Source organism: Bufo gargarizans, chromosome 4 (assembly GCF_014858855.1).
Source record: "Bufo gargarizans isolate SCDJY-AF-19 chromosome 4, ASM1485885v1, whole genome shotgun sequence".
NCBI classification, from domain to species: domain Eukaryota; kingdom Metazoa; phylum Chordata; class Amphibia; order Anura; family Bufonidae; genus Bufo; species Bufo gargarizans.
Genome location: NC_058083.1, coordinates 209,638,815 through 209,657,865, shown reverse-complemented (window position 1 = coordinate 209,657,865; position 19,051 = coordinate 209,638,815). Strand labels below are relative to the sequence as shown.

Here is a 19,051-nt window from a genome sequence, read left to right as displayed (position 1 = left end):
GCGGAAAAATAGCGCATTTTCCCGCAACGCACCAGCATCTTATCCGGGCAAAAATCATGATGCCCGTGTGAAAGAGGCCTAAGTGCACCTTATTCAATCCTACAGAACTCTTATGTATATAGATATGCTTTAGTTTTATTTTTGTTTTTTAAAAGTCCATTTTTACATACAGTATATTATGATTACAAAGCAGATAATATATTATAAATTTTAGATAGGAAAAGTGCAAATACATTACATAGCATGCATTTGTTAGGAGTAAACTATGCAAGTGATCACAATACAGAGGGACAATGTTAACATACATCCAAGCACACAGAATCAAAAAGCATAAAAACATTTCCAATGTTCCCAATTTATGGATAAATAGCTATTTGTCTGAGATGTTTATTAGGTGCAAACAAAATGAGCAAAGTCACATACTTTACATCTGAAATGTCCTATGTAGACTGAAATGTCACTTTTAATGCCTCGGGCAATTTAAAATATAGTCACTTTATCGGTTTCATTCACATGTCCATTAATTGCATCATCATCATCTTCATATCCTAGATTTATCATTCTCCAAATTTACATTAACATTGTCCTTGCCATGCATTTCTTGATCTTCATCTTCTCTAAAGTTCTCAGCATAATTCAATTGGATTTGTGACTCATTATACGCCATGTTTATTGATCGGACTGATGCACTGTCTTTCATGCTTAGAGGAATCTGGTTAATCCAAAAGCCTAATATTGCGTTTTCTAAAAAGCAAAACCATAAGAAGCAATTACTATGCATACTTTACACATACAAGGTTCTGTGGATCCTGGGCAGAAGTTATATTTCTATACAAAAAGATGTCAGGGACAGCTAATATGGTTGAATATTACAATATAAAAAATACAACACTTAGAACATTACAATAATTTGTGATATGAGTTGAACTTTAGGATTTGTGGTTATGTGCTTGTTATGGTAAAAAGTGACACAATAGAAATGGTTAAAATGGAGACTTATGTTGTATTGTAGTAGTCCCTTTTGGGTAGTTGCAAATACAATACCTCCCCATGTGTCCTTTCATTTCTGACATTAGAAATTTACAATTGACAAAAGAAAGTTGACCAGAAAAGTGTGCTGCTGCATACATGAGAACAATGCAGAAACAATATCCATATGCCAATGAAACGTTTACAAACCAAGCTACTTGACTTTTCGAATGGCTTAGGCCTCATGCACATGACAGTGGATAATAAGAATATTTTTTAGCACCAATGAAAGTCTATGGGGCTATTCACATGGCCGTTCTTTAAAAGGCCAGTGAATAGCGTCCATACAAAAATAGGACAAGTCCTATTTTTGGCAGGTTCCACGGCCAGACTGACCCTATTGAAATCAATGGGACCATTTTTAACAGCTTATTGACAGGACTGCACCTGTCTAACGGCCGTTAAAAACGGGTACTCTTTATCTATATGACCATTTAGCGTGTTCGGGTACTCGGGTAGAACACCTTGGGATTAGAGTTGAGTGAACACCTGGAAGTTCGGGTTCGATGGGTTCGGCCGAACTTTGCAAAAAAGTTCGAGTTCAGGACCCGAACCTGACCCCGAACCCCATTGAAGTCAATAGGGACCCGAACTTTGGAGCACTAAAATGGCTCTAAAAAAGTCATGGAAAGGGCTAGAGGGCTGCAAAAGGCAGCAAAATGTGGTTAAGAGCACGCCAAGTGCTCTGCAAACAAATGTGGATAGGGAAATGACTTAAAATTACATAAAATACATAAAAATAAAAAATAATAATCTTGATCTAGGAGGAGGAGGTTCATATGGAGTAGGAGGTTGAGGATGTGGTGGATGTGGCGGTGTAGGTGTAGGTGGAGAAGGAGGAGGTAGCCAACACTTTTTTTGTTTTGTTTTATTATTTTATTTAAAAAAATTTTTTTGTATAAATATGGGTAGACTATGGAGTACAACAATGGCTGGGTGAGGCCAGTATACATGTCTATTCTGCACAAGGTACGGACAAGTCCTGTGGGATCCCTGCCTGGTTTATTTTAATGAACGTGAGCTTGTCCACATTGGCTTTGGACAGGCGGCTGTGCTTGTCTGTGATAACCCCCTCCTGCCGTGCTAAACAAACGTTCAGACAATACACTGGCGCAGGTCAGGCCAGCACCTCCAAGGCGTAAAGGGCAAGCTCAAGCCATGTGCCCAATTTGGAGACCCAGAAGTTGAAGGTGGCAGACCCATTAGTCAGTACGTGTAGGCGTGTGCACACATACTGCTCCACAATGTTGCACGTCCCCGTGACGTCCACGATCCAATTGGATATTTTCCCTATCAACTTCTGATGTTCTTTTATGCGCCTACCATGGTGATTACGGGTAACGGGGAATCAGGGTTCCATGCCGGAGAGGGAGCCTGAGAAAGGGATACCACATCCAAGGGAGATCAATTGATGAAATCTGATTGGGTGGAGATGGTGGGACAAGTTATTAAAGCAGAAAAATCGAAGGAAGGCAGGAGGCACGCGGCAATTACCCACTCCCGACTCGGGGAGGTAGTGACGATAAATAACAATACAGGACTCCTAAGATGCCCTGTTATTAAAATTAGTAATTATGAGTAAAAATTACAGGGAATGTCACTATTTTGGATTAGGAAACGTTATACAGGAGAGGCCTTGCTGCCGCTATGTTTACTCTAGATAACTTCTGCCTGATCGCACTTCCCCGTAACGTCCACGATCCAATTGGATATCTTCCCTATCAACTTTCGATGTTCTTTTATGCGTCTACCATGGTGATCACGGGTAATGGGGAATCAGGGTTCTATGCTGGTAAGGGAACCTGAGAAAGGGATACCACTTTCAAGAGAGGTCCATGGCTGAAATCTGATTGGGTGGAGAGGATAGGTCGAGTTATTAAATTAAATTCAGCACATGCACCAGGCAAGGGATGTGCGTCAAACCGGCTAGGCCCAGAGCTGCTATGAGATTTCGCCCATTATCGCACACCACCAGGCCGGGCTTGAGGCTCACTGGCACCAACCACTCATCGGTCTGTTGTTCCATGCCCGTCCACAGCTCCTGCACGGTGTGGGGTTTGTCCCCCAAACAGATAAGTTTCAAAACTGCCTACTGTGCTGAAGTTGGTGGTGAAGTTGTTACGCTGACCGGATGAGGAGCAAGCGGAGTAGGAGGAGGAAGCAAAAGGAGGCAAAGAGAAGCGCCCTGCAATCCTTAGTGGTGGAAGGACATGCTATCCGCCTCAGGCCTAGCCACCACTGCATTTGCCCAGTGTGCTGTTAGGGAGATATAATGTCCCTGACCGTGCTTACTGGTCCACGTATCCGTAGTTATGTGGACCTTGCCACAGATGGCGTTGTGCAGTGCACACCTGATTTTGTCCCCCACTTGGTTGTGCAGGGAATGGATGGCTCGCCTGGAAAAGTAGTGGCAGCTGGGCACAACGTACTGTGGGACAGCCAACACCATCAGATTCTTAAAACTGTCCGTGTCCACCAGATGGAATGAAAGCATTTCAAAGGCCAGGAATTTGGAAATGCTGGCATTCAGGGACAGGGATCGTGGGTGGGTAGGAGGGTACTTCCTCTTTCGCTCCAGTGTTTGGGAGATAGACAGCTGAACGCTTCCATGGAACATTGTGGAGATGCTTGGTGACTGACGTTGCTGCAACATCCTCTGTTTGCGGAGTGGCAGATGCCACTGTCACTCCAGAGAGGGGGGTGAAGAGGCCGAGACTGCAGCAGAAGAGGAAGCAGGAGGAGCCAGATACCCCTCTTGATTTTTGAGGTGTCTACTCCACTGCTTTGCACTTAGATGCCTGGTCATGCAGGTTGTGCTCAGGTTTAGAACGTTTATGTCTTGCTTCAGGCTCTGATTGCACAGCGTGCAAACCACTTGTGTCTTGTCGTCAGCACATTGAAGAACTGCCATGCCATGGAACTCATTGGACCTGGCTTTGGTGTGCTCGGTCTCTTGGAACCAGGGCCACGTCCCTTGTTTGATGCTCTCCTCATATTTTGCGGTCACCCACCGAAGTAACAGACATTTTCACTAAATTAAGTTCCTTGTGAACAATGCAGAGAAGGGTTTTTTTATGGCCAAAATGGGTTAATGTCACCCAACAATGAAACAGACAAATTTTTGAAATTTAGGTCCCAGTCACCTAGGCAGAGCAACAATGGAACAGACAAGTTTTTTAAACGTATTGCCCGGTCTGCTATGCATTGCAGGCAGCAAAGGTACTTTATTGCCCCCCGAAAAAAATATTGCACACACAATAAAACAGATGGATTTAACTGTATTTCTTTAACTACCAGAAATACAGCACAGGGCTAAAAGGTACTTTTTTTTTTTAACCCTAAATAAAACAGATGGATTTAACTGTGATTATATTTTACTCTCACAAACGAAGCACAGGGGTTTTTAACATAAAAAATTGTGGATATGTCACCCCTACAATGGAACAGATGGATTTGCTGAATGTATGTGCCTGCTTGTCACATGTGCAGGCCTCAGAGCTACTTTACACCCAAAATGGGAATTTGAAGCCTAAAAATGTAACAGCGGTATTTAATGGTTTTATTTGACTGACATAAACGCAGCGTATGCTGCAAATGTACTTTACAGACAAAAAATGCACATTTTCAGCAAAAAATTTAACTGCAGTATTTGGCGGGTTTTTTGGACTGTCAGAAATGCAGCACAAGGCAAAAAGGTACTTTATTGCCCTAAAAACTGTTTTTTTTTTAAACCCTAAATAAAACAGATGGATTTAACTGTGATTATATTTCACTCTCACAAATGAAGCACAGGGGTTTTTTACATAAAAAAATGGTGGATGTGTCACCCCTACAATGGAACAGATGGATTTTCTGAATTTATGTGCCGGCTTGTCACATGTGCAGGCCTCAGAGGTACTTTACACCCAAAAATGTGAATTTGAAGCCCAAAAATGCAACAGCTGTATTTAATGGTTTTATTTGACTGACAGGAATGCAGCGTAGGCCGCAAATGTACTTTATAGCAACAAAAAAATTGAATTTTTCAGCAAAAAAGTGTAACAGCAGTATTTGGCGGTTTTATTGGACTGTCAGAAATGCAGCACAGGGCAAAATGGTACTTTATTGCTCCAAAAAAGTTGTTGTTTTTTAACCCAAAATGAAACAGATGGGTTTAAATGTTATTATATTTAAATCTCACAAATTAAGTACAGTTTTTTTTTACTTACAAAATAGTGGATATATCACCCCTACAATGGAACAGATGGATTTGCTGAATTTATGTGCCTGCCTGTCACATATGCAGTGCAGGCCTCTGAGGTACTTTACAACAAAAAATGTAAATATGTCACCCCACAATAAAACAGGTGCATTTAACTGATTATATTTCACTCTCAGAAATGCAGCACAGGGGTACTTTACAGACAGTATTATTTTCCCTTCCCCTAGCACATATGCAGTGCAGGTGCACTTTAAAAATGGGTATATGTTGGCCACTGAACTACAAGAACAGGATTAAATGATTGTCCCTGGCACATATGCAGTGTTGGTGCATTGCTGTTGCACAAAATGGCCGCCGACGCCCACCTAACTAACAGACGGATTAAAATGTTTTTTTCAGTCTCACTGGGCTCAGTGCAGGGTATAAAAATGTTGCATTGCACCCCCAAAACAAAAAACGCTGTAGATCGCTGAATTCACACAAAGTGCAGATATCAGAGTCTTTCCTAATCTCTCTCTCACAGCAGCAGTATTCTATCCCTACAACTTGTAAGAGCAGAGTGACGTGTGGTGCTACGTGACTCCAGCTTATATAGAGGCTGGGTCACATGCTGCACTTGGCCATGGCCAATCACAGCCATACCATTAGTAGGCATGGCTGTAATGGCTTCTAAGGGCACACTAGTTAAACGCTTGTTGATTGGCTGCCCTGCAGCCTTTAAAAAAGCGCCATTTATTCGCTGAACACCGAACTTGAACCCAAACTTTTACGAAAATGTTCGGGTCCGGGTACAAAAAACCCTAAAGTTTGGTACGAAACTGAACTTTACAGTTCGGGTTCACTCAACCCTACTCAGGATGCTCGGTGCTCTACCCGAGAACAATGGAAGTCAATGGGAGAACCCGAGCATTAAACCAGGTACCCCCTGCTCTGAAGAGGGGAGGGTGCCTGGTTCATAGGATAAGGTCAGAAATTGATGAAAACACACTGAAATGGTTCAGGAACAGCATGGGGAGGATGTCTGGATGCATCTTGGACTCCCAGGTCGCTGTCACGGACGGTGTACAGGAAACAAGGCAAAGCAACATGCATAAATGACTCGCTGGATTCAAAAACTAAGGAACAAAGGGGAGACCCCTGCAGAAGACCTGGCACTTTCCCTGGCTGCTCAGCCTATGCAAAGATCCGAATGGTGGAGGTTTGCATATCCACGTACCTTGACTATATAACCCCTGAGCACCCTACAATAGTGAGGGGACACGACCACCATCTCCCTACACAAGATACGGAGGGAGTCAGGGTCACCTGGGATCCAGCAAACAGAAAATAACAGATAAATGTTCAACACTTAGCTTTTGTAGCAGACAGGAGAACAAGACCAGCATGCACACATACTCCAGGAAGAAGTATAAGCCGCCCAGAAAAGCATTCTGGGGAGGAATTTAAAGGGAAGCAATTAGTCCAACACATGACAGCTGAGAGAGGCTAACGAGATGAGCAACTGAATACCACAACAAAGGAAGTCAAGGAGGAGGTTCTGAAAGGCCTCTGTCAGAGATTCTCAGCTGTCTGGTTGTGACAGTACCCCTCCCTCTACGAGTGGACTCCGGACACTCAGAACCCACCTTCTCAGGATGGGACCTATGGAAAGCCCTGATGAGACGAGAGGCCTTAATGTCCGTCACTGGGACCCACATCCTCTCCTCAGGACCATACCCCTCCCAATGAACAAGGTACTGAAGAGAACCGCGGACAAGACGAGAATCCACAATCCTAGAGACCTGAAATTCAAGATTTCCATCAACCATAATCGGAGGAGGAGGCAAAGGCGAGGGTACAATGGGTTGAACATAAGGTTTCAATAAGGACTTATGAAAAACATTATGGATCTTCCAAGTCTGAGGAAGATCAAGACGGTATGCAACAGGATTGATGACAGACAGGATTTTGTAAGGCCCAATAAACCTAGGACCCAACTTCCAGGAGGGAACCTTCAATTTGATATTCTTGGTAGACAACCACACCAGATCACCAACATTCAGGTCCGGACCAAGCACACATCTCTTATCTGCCACACGCTTATATCTCTCACTCATGCTCTTTAGATTATCCTGAATCTTTTGCCAAATAGATGACAAAGACGAGGAGAATCTGTCCTCATCAGGTAAACAAGAAGACCCCTCTCCCGAGAAAGTCCCAAACTGCGGATGAAACCCATATGCACCAAAAAATGGTGACTTATCAGAGGACTCCTGACGACGGTTATTTAAAGCAAACTCAGCAAGGGACAAAAAAGAACACCAATCCTCTTGATTCTCGGCCTCCACAACATTCACCTAGTGTGCTCTCAGGAAAATGTAGCATCCCTGGCAAAATGCACTTGTCCATGTGTCCGTGGTTAAGTGGACCTTCCCAATAACTGTGTTGGTCAGGGCACGTGTCACGTTTCGGGACACATGTTGGTGTAAGGCTGGCATGGCACACCTTGAAAAATAGTGGCAGTTGGGGACAGAGTACCACAGGATGGCCGCCGACATCAGGCTGCGGAAGCCTCAGTGTCCACAAGCCTAAATGGCAACATTTCCAGAGCCAGCAATTTGGAAAGGTGCACATTTAGTGCTATGGCCTGTGGGTGGGTGGCTGGGTATTTGTGCTTGCGTTCAAATGCCCGGGACAAGGACATTTGGACGCTGCGCTGGGACAGGGAAGTGGATGTGGTAGCTGATAGTGCTTGCGAAGGTCCAGGTGCAGGGAGGGAGGCATCCTCACCTGTGCCTTCTACAGGCGATTGGCCAGCACATATCATATTGGAAGAGAAGGCAGTAGTGTGACCCGCAGACACAGATCGTTCGTCCCACTTATTACGATGCTTGGATGCCATGTGGCGGATCATGATGGTGGTGGTGAGGTTGCTAGCGTTCACGCCCCGGCTCATTTTGGTGTGGCACAGGTTGCAAACTACTATTCTTTTGTCGTCCGCACTTTCCTCAAAAAAGCGCTATACTGTGGAACACCTACCCCTTGGCAAGGGAGATTTCTGCAAGGGGGTGCTCCATGGAACAGTTGCGGGCCTGTTGGGTGTGGCCCGCCTTCTCCCTTTTGCCATCCCACTGCCTCTTCCAGCCTGTTGCGATGCTGCAGATTGCTCCCTCTTTGTACTGCTGTCCTCGGCTTTACACCTTCCCAGGTTTAGTCAGTGACCTCATCGTCCACCGCCTCCTCTTCCACTTCTTCATTCTGATCAACCTCAGTGATTGACAACTGTGTCTCATCAACTTCATCAACCTCTTGAAATAGTAATTGCGGTTGACTCATTGGCAACTGTGTCTCATCATCATCCACCTCATTAAACACTAAATGCCATTTCCCACCGTCATGTTCTTGTGAGGTTGGGAATCAGTCAGCAAGATCTCATATCCCACTTCAAGCGTGCTTGGCGAGAGGGCCAAATGAAGTAATGGCAATGAAAAGAGGTCCTTGGAATTTCCGAGTGTGGGATCACTTGTTTTTGCCAGACTCCCCATGGTGGGAGGAAGGAGGACCAGGGAGAGGATTCTGTTGACCAGACTCTTGGCTACTGAGACTTGACTTGGCGTAAGAAAGGGTGGCGCTTTACCGACTGGAAGCATTATCTGCTGCAATCCAACCAACCACCTGGTCACACTGGTCTGAATTCAAGAGTTTTGTGCTGCGACGCCCTGCAAACTGGGACACAAAGCTAGGTATTGTGGATGATTGCTTTTCTTGTGCTCTGGCAGCAGGCACAGTTTCAACGCGCCCAGTGCCACAGTCTCTGCGTGAACCATCAACATCACGGCCACTTCCCAGTCCTTTAATGCTCGCCTTCTTCATATTAAATGTTATATGCACGCTTGACATACAAGATTTGGCACGGATGTCATAGTTCACAGCAAGCACAGTATATGGAAAAAGTAAGTAAAAGTATAGAAAAAGAAAAATAGATTTTGCTTACATTTTTTTATCTCTGGCTCTGACACACACAAGGTATTGGACAGATGTCAGAAGTCACTGCAGACACCCTTCTATAGGAAAAGTACGTAAAATTATGGAAAAAACATACTAGTTTTCACTTATATTATTTGTATCTCTGGCCCTGACACACAGAAGGTATTGCACAAATGTCATAAGTCACTGCAGACACCCTTCTATAGGAAAAGTACGTAAAAGTATGGAAAAAATACTAGATTTCATCTATATTTTTTCTATATCTGGCCCTGACACACACAAGGTATTGCACAGTAGAGATAGCCTTGCGGTTTGCCCGGTGGTCGTTTTGAGGCGAACTTTGTGCGTTCGCGATTCGTTGAGCATGCGAACATATGGCGATTAGTGTTGATCACGAATATTCGAATTGCGAATTTTAATCGCGAATATTGGCATTTCAAGAATTCGAGAATATTTAGAATATCGCAAAATATATTCGTAATCGCGAATATTCATTTTCTGTTAATTACCACTTTATGCAAATTTGTATGCAAATATTGTATGTGAAATTTATGCAAATTTTGTATGTGAAATTTATGAAAATGTTATGCAAATTTTCGCAATCAAGAAAATAATACCTGGAGATCATAAATTCTCGAATTCTCGAATATATAGCGAATTTTCACCCAAATATTTGCGAAATATCGCGAATTCGAATATTGCCCCTGCCGCTCTTTACTAATGGCGATATTCGCGCCCACCATATTCTTTTACATTGTGAAGAACTTTGATTCATGACACATCCATCAGGTGGTACAGGACAGCCAATTGAGACGTTTCAGCACATGGACACACCCCCACCCTCTAAAAAAAAAAAACAGAGCCGGCAGACATTTTACATTCAGTCTTTTGCCAGTGTAGGGAGAGGTTGCTGTGTGGAGCAGGGACAGGCTGTTAGGGCCACAAAAGTCCTTTTAAGGACTGGAATAGGTGTGCTATCAATAAGTGTGATTTACTGAAGGGTGTAATATAATACTTATAATATACTTTCTAACATAGAAAGTATATTATAGTGCAATTGTATTGTGCATCAGTTGTGTGCAGTTCAGCTGTGATACACACAGAGTGCCAAACGCTATTGGAACAAATAATTTCTACTGGTGTGATTCACCAGTTGCCCCCCAAAAACTGATTGAAGCAGGGGTGTTATATACCAATAATATACTTTCTATATAGTGCATTCAGGAAGTGCAGCATTTGTTAGCTGTTTTGATGCGTTACCGCATCTACACAGAGTGACAAACACCATTGAAGCCAATAATTTCTACTGGTGTGATTTACTAGTTATCCCCCCCAAAAAATGATTGAAGCAGAGGTGTTATATACCAATAATATACTTTCTATATAGTGCATTTAGGTAGTGTGGCATTTGTTAGCAGTTTTGCTGCGTTACCGCAGCTACAAAGAGCGCCAAACGCTATTGGAACAAATAATTTCTACTGGTGTGATTTACCAGTTGCCCCCCAAAAAACTGATTAAAGCAGGGGTGTTATATACCAAGAATATACTTTCTATATAGTGCATTTAGGTAGTGCAGCATTTGTTAGCAGTTTTTCTGCGTGACCGCATCTACACAGAGTGACAAACGCTATTGGAACAAATAATTTCTACTGGTGTGATTTACCAGTTGCCCCCCCAAAAAATGTATTGAAACAGGGGTGTTATATACCAATAACATACTTTCTATATAGTGCATTTAGGTAGTGCAGCATTTGTTTGCGGTTTTGCTGCGTGACCGCATCTACACAGAGTGCCAAATGCTATTGGAACAAATCTTTTCTACTAATGTGATTTACCAGTTGCCCCCCAAAAAAACTGATTGAACCAGGGGTGTTATATACCAATATATACTTTCTATATAGTGCATTTAGGTGTATATAGTGCATATAGGTGCATATAGTGCAGCATTTGTTTGCGGTTTTGCTGCGTTACCGCAGCTACACAGTGCCAAACGCTATTGGAACCAATAATTTCTACTGGTGTGATTTACCAGTTGCCCCCCAAAAATTGTTGCAATGTCACAAGTTCTCACAACAATACTTAGTGCACCAATCACTAATATCTCATGAGACCTTATAAAATGTGAAATTGTGTGTACAGCGAAAAAAAATCCTGCAATAGCGCTTTTTTTTAAACACTCGATCTGCATATACAGCGATTGTTCTAACATGCATGCGAAATGTAATCAAATACACTGCTTTAATGTCAAATTACTTAGTGATCAGAAGTTCTTCCTCAATGTCGCTAAAATTGTTGCCAGCCATCTTTTCTGATCGCATCCAACTTCGGTCTGGTGGAAACCAGTTGCTGTAGTAGGATGCGCCTATTTTGCGCATGCGCATAAGCGAAAATTACATTGCCGATATTTTGCATTGAAAAAAATAATGAATGGAGATCACAAATTCGAATAATGCATCTGGTATGTCACTGTCCATGTTGTGGGACTATCTGTGCACTTCTAGTAATTATTTGGTGGCTGCAAATGTGACCTGAAGGTTTTTCAGGTTCGTCTGCCATTCAATTCTATGGGGCCCGCTGCGAATATTTGAGTGCGAACGCAAGTGGCCCGATGACAAGTTCCAGCCAGCCAATCACTGCAATGCAAGTAACCAACATGGCTATGGCATTACAGTGAATGTTTACCTGCATGTTTATTGGCTGCATAGCAGCCAATAAACGTGCATGGAGGAGACTCAAGCATTGCTCTCGAGCACATTTAGTATACAGCCGAATATGGCCATGTGCCGAGCATCGAGATGCCCTAGCCGAACTTGTGTTTAGCCGAGCATGCTCAATCAACACTAATCAAAACGCATTGCACCCGCGCGATAAAAACTGAACAACTTAACGCGATCACAGGCAAAACTGAATGACTTTACCTGTGAAATGGTACATTTTTCACTGAATGCATTTGCAATGCATCCGGACCTAATCCGGACACGCTCGTCTGCAAGGGGCCTTATGTTGTGTCAATTTAAAGTTTTCTGAAAGCGTGTATTTAAAATGCTGAGTCACGTGAATGTTTGCTACATCTGTGTATTTATAGATGTATCTTCCTGTATGTGCAGAAATATTTTTGTTAGCAGACTTCTTAGGCCTCTTTCACACTTGCGTTGTCCAGATTCGGCGTGTACTCCACTTGCCGGATCCGTCTTCAAAATGCTTTCAGTGTTACTATGGCAGCCAGGACGCTATTAAAGTCCTGGTTGCCATAGTAGGAGCGGGGAGCAGGGGAGCGGCATACTTATAGTCCGCGTGGCTCCGGGGGCGCTCCAGAATGACGTTAGAGCGCCTCATGCGCATGGATGACGTGCCATGCGATCACATCATCCATGCGCCTGGGGCACCCTGACGTCACTCTGGAGCGCCCCGGGAGCCGCACGGACGGTAAGTATGCTGCTCCCCCGGCTCCCCACTACACTTTACCATGTCTGCCAGGACTTTAGCATCCCGGTAGCCATGGTAACCATTGAGAAAAAGCTAAACGTCGTATCCGGCAATGCGCCGAAACGACGTTTAGCTTAAGGCCGGATCCGGATCAATGCCTTTCAATGCATTAATTCCGGATCCGGCCTTGCTGCAAGTGTTCAGGATTTTTGGCCGGAGCAAAAAGCGCAGCATGCTGCGGTATTTTCTCCGGCCAAAAAACTTTCCGTTCCGGAACTGAAGACATCCTGATGCATCCTGAACGTATTTCACTCCATTCAGAATGCATTAGGATAATCCTGATCAGGATTCTTCCGGCATAGAGCCCCGACGACGGAACTCTATGCCGGAAGACAAGAACGCAAGTGTGAAAGAGCCCTAGCTGGCTTTCTCTATAAAAGTAAGAACTATCTTTCTAGTTTAAGAGTAGGTAGTTTGATGCACAGTCTTGCAAGTTGCTTGGGTACTAACAAAAGAAGAGTAGGGCCAAGGCTGGTACAATGGGCAGGCTGCTTCTGAGAGGAGAGGATAATTTTGTTCTTAGTTTTCAGTAATGTTTCAGTCAACACATTACTGTTCTAAGCACTGCAAAATAATACTTTTGAAGAAAATAAAATGTTGCATCATTAATCCCTTACCTGGATTTGAGGTAGAAATATGCAACGACTATAAACACAAGGCTGATGACAAACACGCCAACAACTACGCCAATCACTATGTAGATTACAGCTGTATTTGCTGGAAAAGAGAGACAGTAACCGATGATTTTTATTTTCATTATGTTTTGTGTAACATTAATGTGGAAATTCCTATTTTCTATTTCTGAGACTTTTAGTTTTCTCCCATCTTGTCTATGTGCTCACAGGGACACAACATGGGGCACGTAAAATGTATGGACTTATATAATACCTGTTTTGCCATACAGTGTGACATGGGATATCTAATGGTGCTACTCTATAGGCATCCACCCACAGCTATTGAACTATATCACATATTTGTAATAGGCTATGCTCAGCTGAGAAATCAGACTGTGGCACATGTATTCTTTCAAAGGGAACTTGTTTTTCATATTATATTTTTACTATTAAAAATAATTTTAAAGGATGAAATATGTAAAATATCTACATAGCTTCCTGTATTTGTATTCAAGTAACTATTAAGCGGGGACATACCTTCCTTTTCATCCTCGCAGTACAATCCAGTGTGAGTACTAGGGCACAAACAGCTACTAATACTGGTGGCATTTCCTACTCCTGGCGTCTCCATACAGGTACCTCCATTCTGACAAGGATTCTCTAGACACGAGCTTGCTGTAAAATTGAAGGAAAAAAAATCCATTAATAAACAAATCTTCTAACTCTGTACTATTAAGGGTGGGTTCACATCACGGTTTTTACCATCCATTTAACGTATACAAAAACGTATACGTTAAACAGATGCCTCAGACTGATGCCATACAGTGGAATTCATTCACCATAGAGTTACATTATAAAAAAAGGTATACTTTTTTTTTTTGCCCCTGTAAAAAAAAGTTTTTGTTTTTTTTTACCAGACTGTGCAGGCTACAAAAACGTGGTGTGCTGCGTTTTTTTGTATCCATTTTTTGTAATGTATATGTTGAACGGAGGCATAAAACGTCATGTGAACTGACCCTAACTTGCATTCTGACTTCTTAAAATGTAATGTAATTATCTACAAAAGCTACTTACGGATATAACATCCAAGGATCTGATTGGCAGTTGTGCATTTCTCTTCGGGTTTACATTTCATGAAATAGCAAAGCACAGATGAGGTGTCTATGCAAGTACAGTTCATTGAGCAATCATTTGTAATGAAGCTTTCCCCTTTCTGGAAACAGAGCAGATATCAGTTAAGCTCTATATGTTTTCAAGGTCTTGCATCATTGTCATGTACCATTTTTTACCAAATCATGCTTGTACAACTAGCATGACTCAATATTTCATTTCATATTTCACTAAAAGTCAATAGAAGGTCATAAATTTTAAGATTTTTGCAAAGAACAGATCAAAGATAATGCTTTGTTTTAGCATGTATGGTTGACATCCTATCTCAAGATGATAGATAGGACATAAATCAGGTCAGAAGGAAAAATAATTGTGTTTCAGAGAATTGTCTTTATCTGCCAAAAATCTAAACCTGTAAGACCACTTTTAGCTGTACAGACGTAGCCTAGCTAAAATTGACTATAACAACACATCACAGTGTTATCTTGGTTATCTCGTGACAAAAACCATTAAAATCCATTGAAAAGTTAGTTATCTTTTTCTTCCTATCTCAGACAATGGGGCCATTAATTTGTATGGGGCCACCGAAAATAGTCGAGCAGTAGCTCGGCTATTTCCTGCGAGCCCATAGAAATGAAAAGGAGCAATGGCCGCGCAAGCGCGGTGCACTCCCATTCTCTAGTACGGGGAGAGCGCATGGTGGTGGCTGGACCCAGGGAAATGGCCACCACCATCCTCTCTCCATTCTCGGTTGGACCTAACGATATGCCCCCATTGTCTCAGATGGAAATACCCCTTTAATGCATTAACCATCAAGTTTAGTTCGGCTGTATCTGTATGTTCACACTTTGCAAATTTATTAGAGAAAGGCTGTCTTATACAGTCAGGTCCATAAATATTAGTACATCGACACAATTCTAAAATGTTTGGCTCTATACACCACCACAATGGATTTGAAATGAAACGAACAAGGTGTGCTTTAACTTCAGACTGTCAGCTTTAATTTGAGGGTATTTACATCCAAATCAGGTGAACGATGTAGGAATTACAACAGTTTGCATATATGCCTTCCACTTGTTAATGGACCAAAAGTAATGGGAAAATTGGCTTCTCGGCTGTTCCATGGCCAGGTGCGTGTTATTCCCTTTATTATCCCAATTACAATGAGCAGATAAAAGGTCCAGAGTTCATTTCAATAGTGCTATTTGCATTTGGAATCTGTTACTATGAACTCTCAAGATGAGATCCAAAGAGCTGTCACTATCAGTGAAGCAATCCATCATAAGGCTGAAAAAACAAAACAAACCCATCAGAGAGATAGCAAAAACATTAGGCGTAGCCAAAACAACTGGAACATTCTTAAAAAGAAGGAACGCATCCGTGAGCTCAGCAACACCAAAAGACCCGGAAGACCACGGAAAACAACTGTGGTGGATGACCAAAGAATTCTTTCCCTGGTAAAGAAAACACCCTTCACAACAGTTGCCCAGATCAAGAACACTCTCCAGGAGGTATGTGTATGTGTGTCATAGTCAAAAATCAAGAGAAGACTTCACCAGAGTGAGTACAGAGGGTTCACCACAAGATTTAACCATTGGTGAGCCTCAAAAACAGGAAGGCCAGATTAGAGTTTGCCAAACAAAATCTAAAAAAGCCTTCACAGTTCTGGAACAATATCCTATGGACAGATGAGACCAAGATCAACTTGTACCAGAGTGATGGGAAGAGAAGAGTATGGAGAAGGAAAGGAACTGCTCATGATCCTAAGCATACCACCTCATCAGTGAAGCATGGTGGTGGTAGTGTCATGGCGTGGGCATGTATGGCTGCCAGTGGAACTGGTTCTCTTGTATTTATTGATGATGTGACCGCTGACAAAAGCAGCAGGATGAATTCAATATTATCTGCTCATATTCAGCCAAATGCTTCAGAATTGATTGGATGGCGCTTCACAGTTCAGATGGACAATGACCCAAAGCATACTGCAAAAGCAACCAAAGAGTTTTTTTAAGGCCTCATGCACACTACCGTTGTGTTCATCCGTGGCCGTTGTGCCGTTTTCCGTTTTTTTTCGGAAAATCGGAAAATGCACCGTTTTGCAGCCGAGGCCGTGATCCGTGTATCCTGTCCGTCAAAAAAATATGACCTGTCTTATTTTTTTGGCGGACAACGGTTCACGGACCCATTCAAGTCAATGGGTCCGTGAAAGAACACGGATGCACACAAGATTGGCATCCGTGTCCGTGATCCGTGGCCGTAGGTTGCTTTCATACAGACGGATCCGAAGATCCGTCTGCATAAAAGCTTTTTCAGATCTAAGTTTTCACTTCGTGAAAACTCATATCCGACAGTATATTCTAACACAGAAGCGTTCCCATGGTGATGGGGACACTTCTAGTTAGAATACACTACAAACTTTGTACAAGACTGCCCCCTGCTGCCTGGCAGCACCCGATCTCTTACAGGGGGATATGATAGCACAATTAACCCCTTCAGGTGCGGCACCTGAAGGGGTTAATTGTACTATCATATCCCCCTGTAAGAGATCAGGGCTGCCAGGCAGCAGGGGGCAGACCCCCCCTCCCCAGTTTGAATATCGTTGGTGGCACAGTGTGCGCCCCCCATCGGGCCCCCCCTTCCTCCCTCTATTGTTATAAATCGTTGGTGGCACAGTGTGCGCCCACCATCGCCCCCCCTCCCTCTATTGTAATAAATCGTTGGTGGCACAGTGTGCGCCCACCATCGCCCCCCTCCCTCCCTCTATTGTAATAAATCGTTGGTGGCACAGTGTGCGCCGACCATCGCCCCCCCCTCCCTCCCTCTATTGTAATAAATTGTTGGTGGCACAGTGTGCGCCCACCATCGGCCCCCCTCCCTCTATAGCAGTAACAACATTGGTGGCAGTGTGCGGCCTCCCATTTCCCCCCCCCCCCCAGATCATTGGTGGCAGCGTAGTTCCGATCGGAGTCCCAGTTTAATCGCTGGGGCTCCGATCGGTAACCATGGCAACCAGGACGCTACTGCAGTCCTGGTTGCCATGGTTTCTTAGCAATAGTACAATAGTAGAAGATTCATAGTTACCTGCTTGCTGCTGCGATGTTCGTGTCCAGCCAGGAGCTCCACCTACTGGTAAGTGACAGGTCTGTGCGGCGCATTGCTAAAGAACTGTCACTCACCAGTAGGAGGAGCTCCCGGCTGGTCACAGACATCGCAGCAGCAAGCAGGTAAGTATGAATCTTCTACTATTATACTATTGCTAAGTAACCATGGCAACCAGGGCTGCAGTAGCTTCCTGGTTGCCATGGTTACCGATCGGAGTCCCAGCAATTAAACTAGAATTACGCTGCCACCAATGATCGGGGGGGGGGGGGTGGGAGGCCGCACACTGCCACCAATGTTGTTACTGCTATAGAGGGAGGGGGGGCCGATGGTGGGCGCACACTGTGCCACCAACGATTTATTACAATAGAGGGAGGAAGGGGGGGCGATGGTAGGCGCACACTGTGCCACCAACGATTTATTACAATAGAGGGAGGGAGGGGGGTGGCCGCACTGGCCACCAATGATATTCAAACTGGGGGGGGGGTCTGCCCCCTGCTGCCTGGCAGCCCTGATCTCTTACAGGGGGATATGATAATACAATTAACCCCTTCAGGTGCGGCACCTGAGGAGTTAATTGTGCTGATCACGGCCCCCTGTAAGAGATCGGGTGCTGCCAGGCAGCAGGGGGCAGTCATGTACACAGTTTTTCAGTATATTCTAACCTGAAGCGTCCCCATCACCATGGGAACGCCTCTGCGTTAGAATATACTGTCGGATCTGAGTTTCACGATGTAGCTCATATCCGACAGTATTTTCTAACATAGAGGCGTTCCCATGGTGATGGGGATGCTTCAAGTTATGTTCGGGTGTCCGCCTGGCCGTGCGGAGGCAAGCGGATCCGTCCAGACTTACAATGTAAGTCAATGGGGACGGATCCGTTTGCAATTGCACCATATTGTGTCAACGTCAAACTGATCCGTCCCCATTGACTTGCATTGTAATTCAGGATGGATCCGTTTGGCTCCGCACGGCCAGGTGGACACCAAAACGACTTTTTTTTCATGTCCGTGGATACTCCAAAAATCAAGGAAGACCCACGGACGAAAAAACGGTCACGGATCACGGACCCACGGACCCCGTTTTTGCGGTCGTGTGCATGAGGCCTAAGGAAAAGAAGTGGAATGTTATGCAATGGCCAGGTCAATCATCTGACCTGAATCCGATTGAGTATGCATTTCACTTGCTGAAGACAAAACTGAAGGGAAAATGCTCCAAGAACAAGCAGGAAATGAAGACAGTTGCAGAAGAGGCCTGGCAGATCATCACCAGGGAAGAAACCCAGCGTCTGGTGATGTCTATGCATTCCAAACTTCAGGCTGTAATTGACTGCAAAGGATTTGCAACCAAGTATTAAAAAGTGAAAGTTTGGGGGGCGGAGCTAGCGCCGGACAGGAATGGACGTGTGCGCTTGAGCTCTGCAACTCAGACCCGGCTTTACTGCAGCTAACTTTAGCAACCTAGCTCAAAAAATGGGTAAAATAGGCCAGCAGAGAACGGGAGACTCGTCCCTCTCACACAAGCAAACAACAAACTGTGGAGATAT

General features: G+C 43.9%; 1 protein-coding gene across 1 annotated transcript; it reads right to left on the bottom strand.

Annotated features, from left to right (window-relative positions):
* Nucleotides 1-650: 650 nt before the first annotated feature.
* LOC122934601 (zonadhesin-like) lies at nt 651-14,504 on the bottom strand. The gene is made up of 4 exons (XM_044290187.1): nt 14,371-14,504; nt 13,834-13,971; nt 13,300-13,399; nt 651-744 (listed from the first exon to the last, which is right to left on the bottom strand). The coding sequence occupies exons 1-4, from the start codon at nt 14,474-14,476 to the stop codon at nt 717-719; spliced, it is 372 nt and encodes a 123-aa protein (XP_044146122.1). The 5' UTR covers nt 14,477-14,504; the 3' UTR covers nt 651-716.
* Between the last annotated feature and the right edge of the window lie 4,547 nt (nt 14,505-19,051).

Excerpts from the sequence above, each read along its gene's own strand:
- LOC122934601 (XM_044290187.1), bottom strand. The coding sequence starts at position 14,476 with ATGAACTGTACTTGCATAGACACCTCATCTGTGCTTTGCTATTTCATG. Across the intron at positions 13,972-14,370 it reads GATCCTTGGATGTTATATCC|CAAGCTCGTGTCTAGAGAAT; the intron begins GTAAGTAGCTTT and ends TCAATTTTACAG. Across the intron at positions 13,400-13,833 it reads CTGCGAGGATGAAAAGGAAG|CAAATACAGCTGTAATCTAC; the intron begins GTATGTCCCCGC and ends TCTCTTTTCCAG.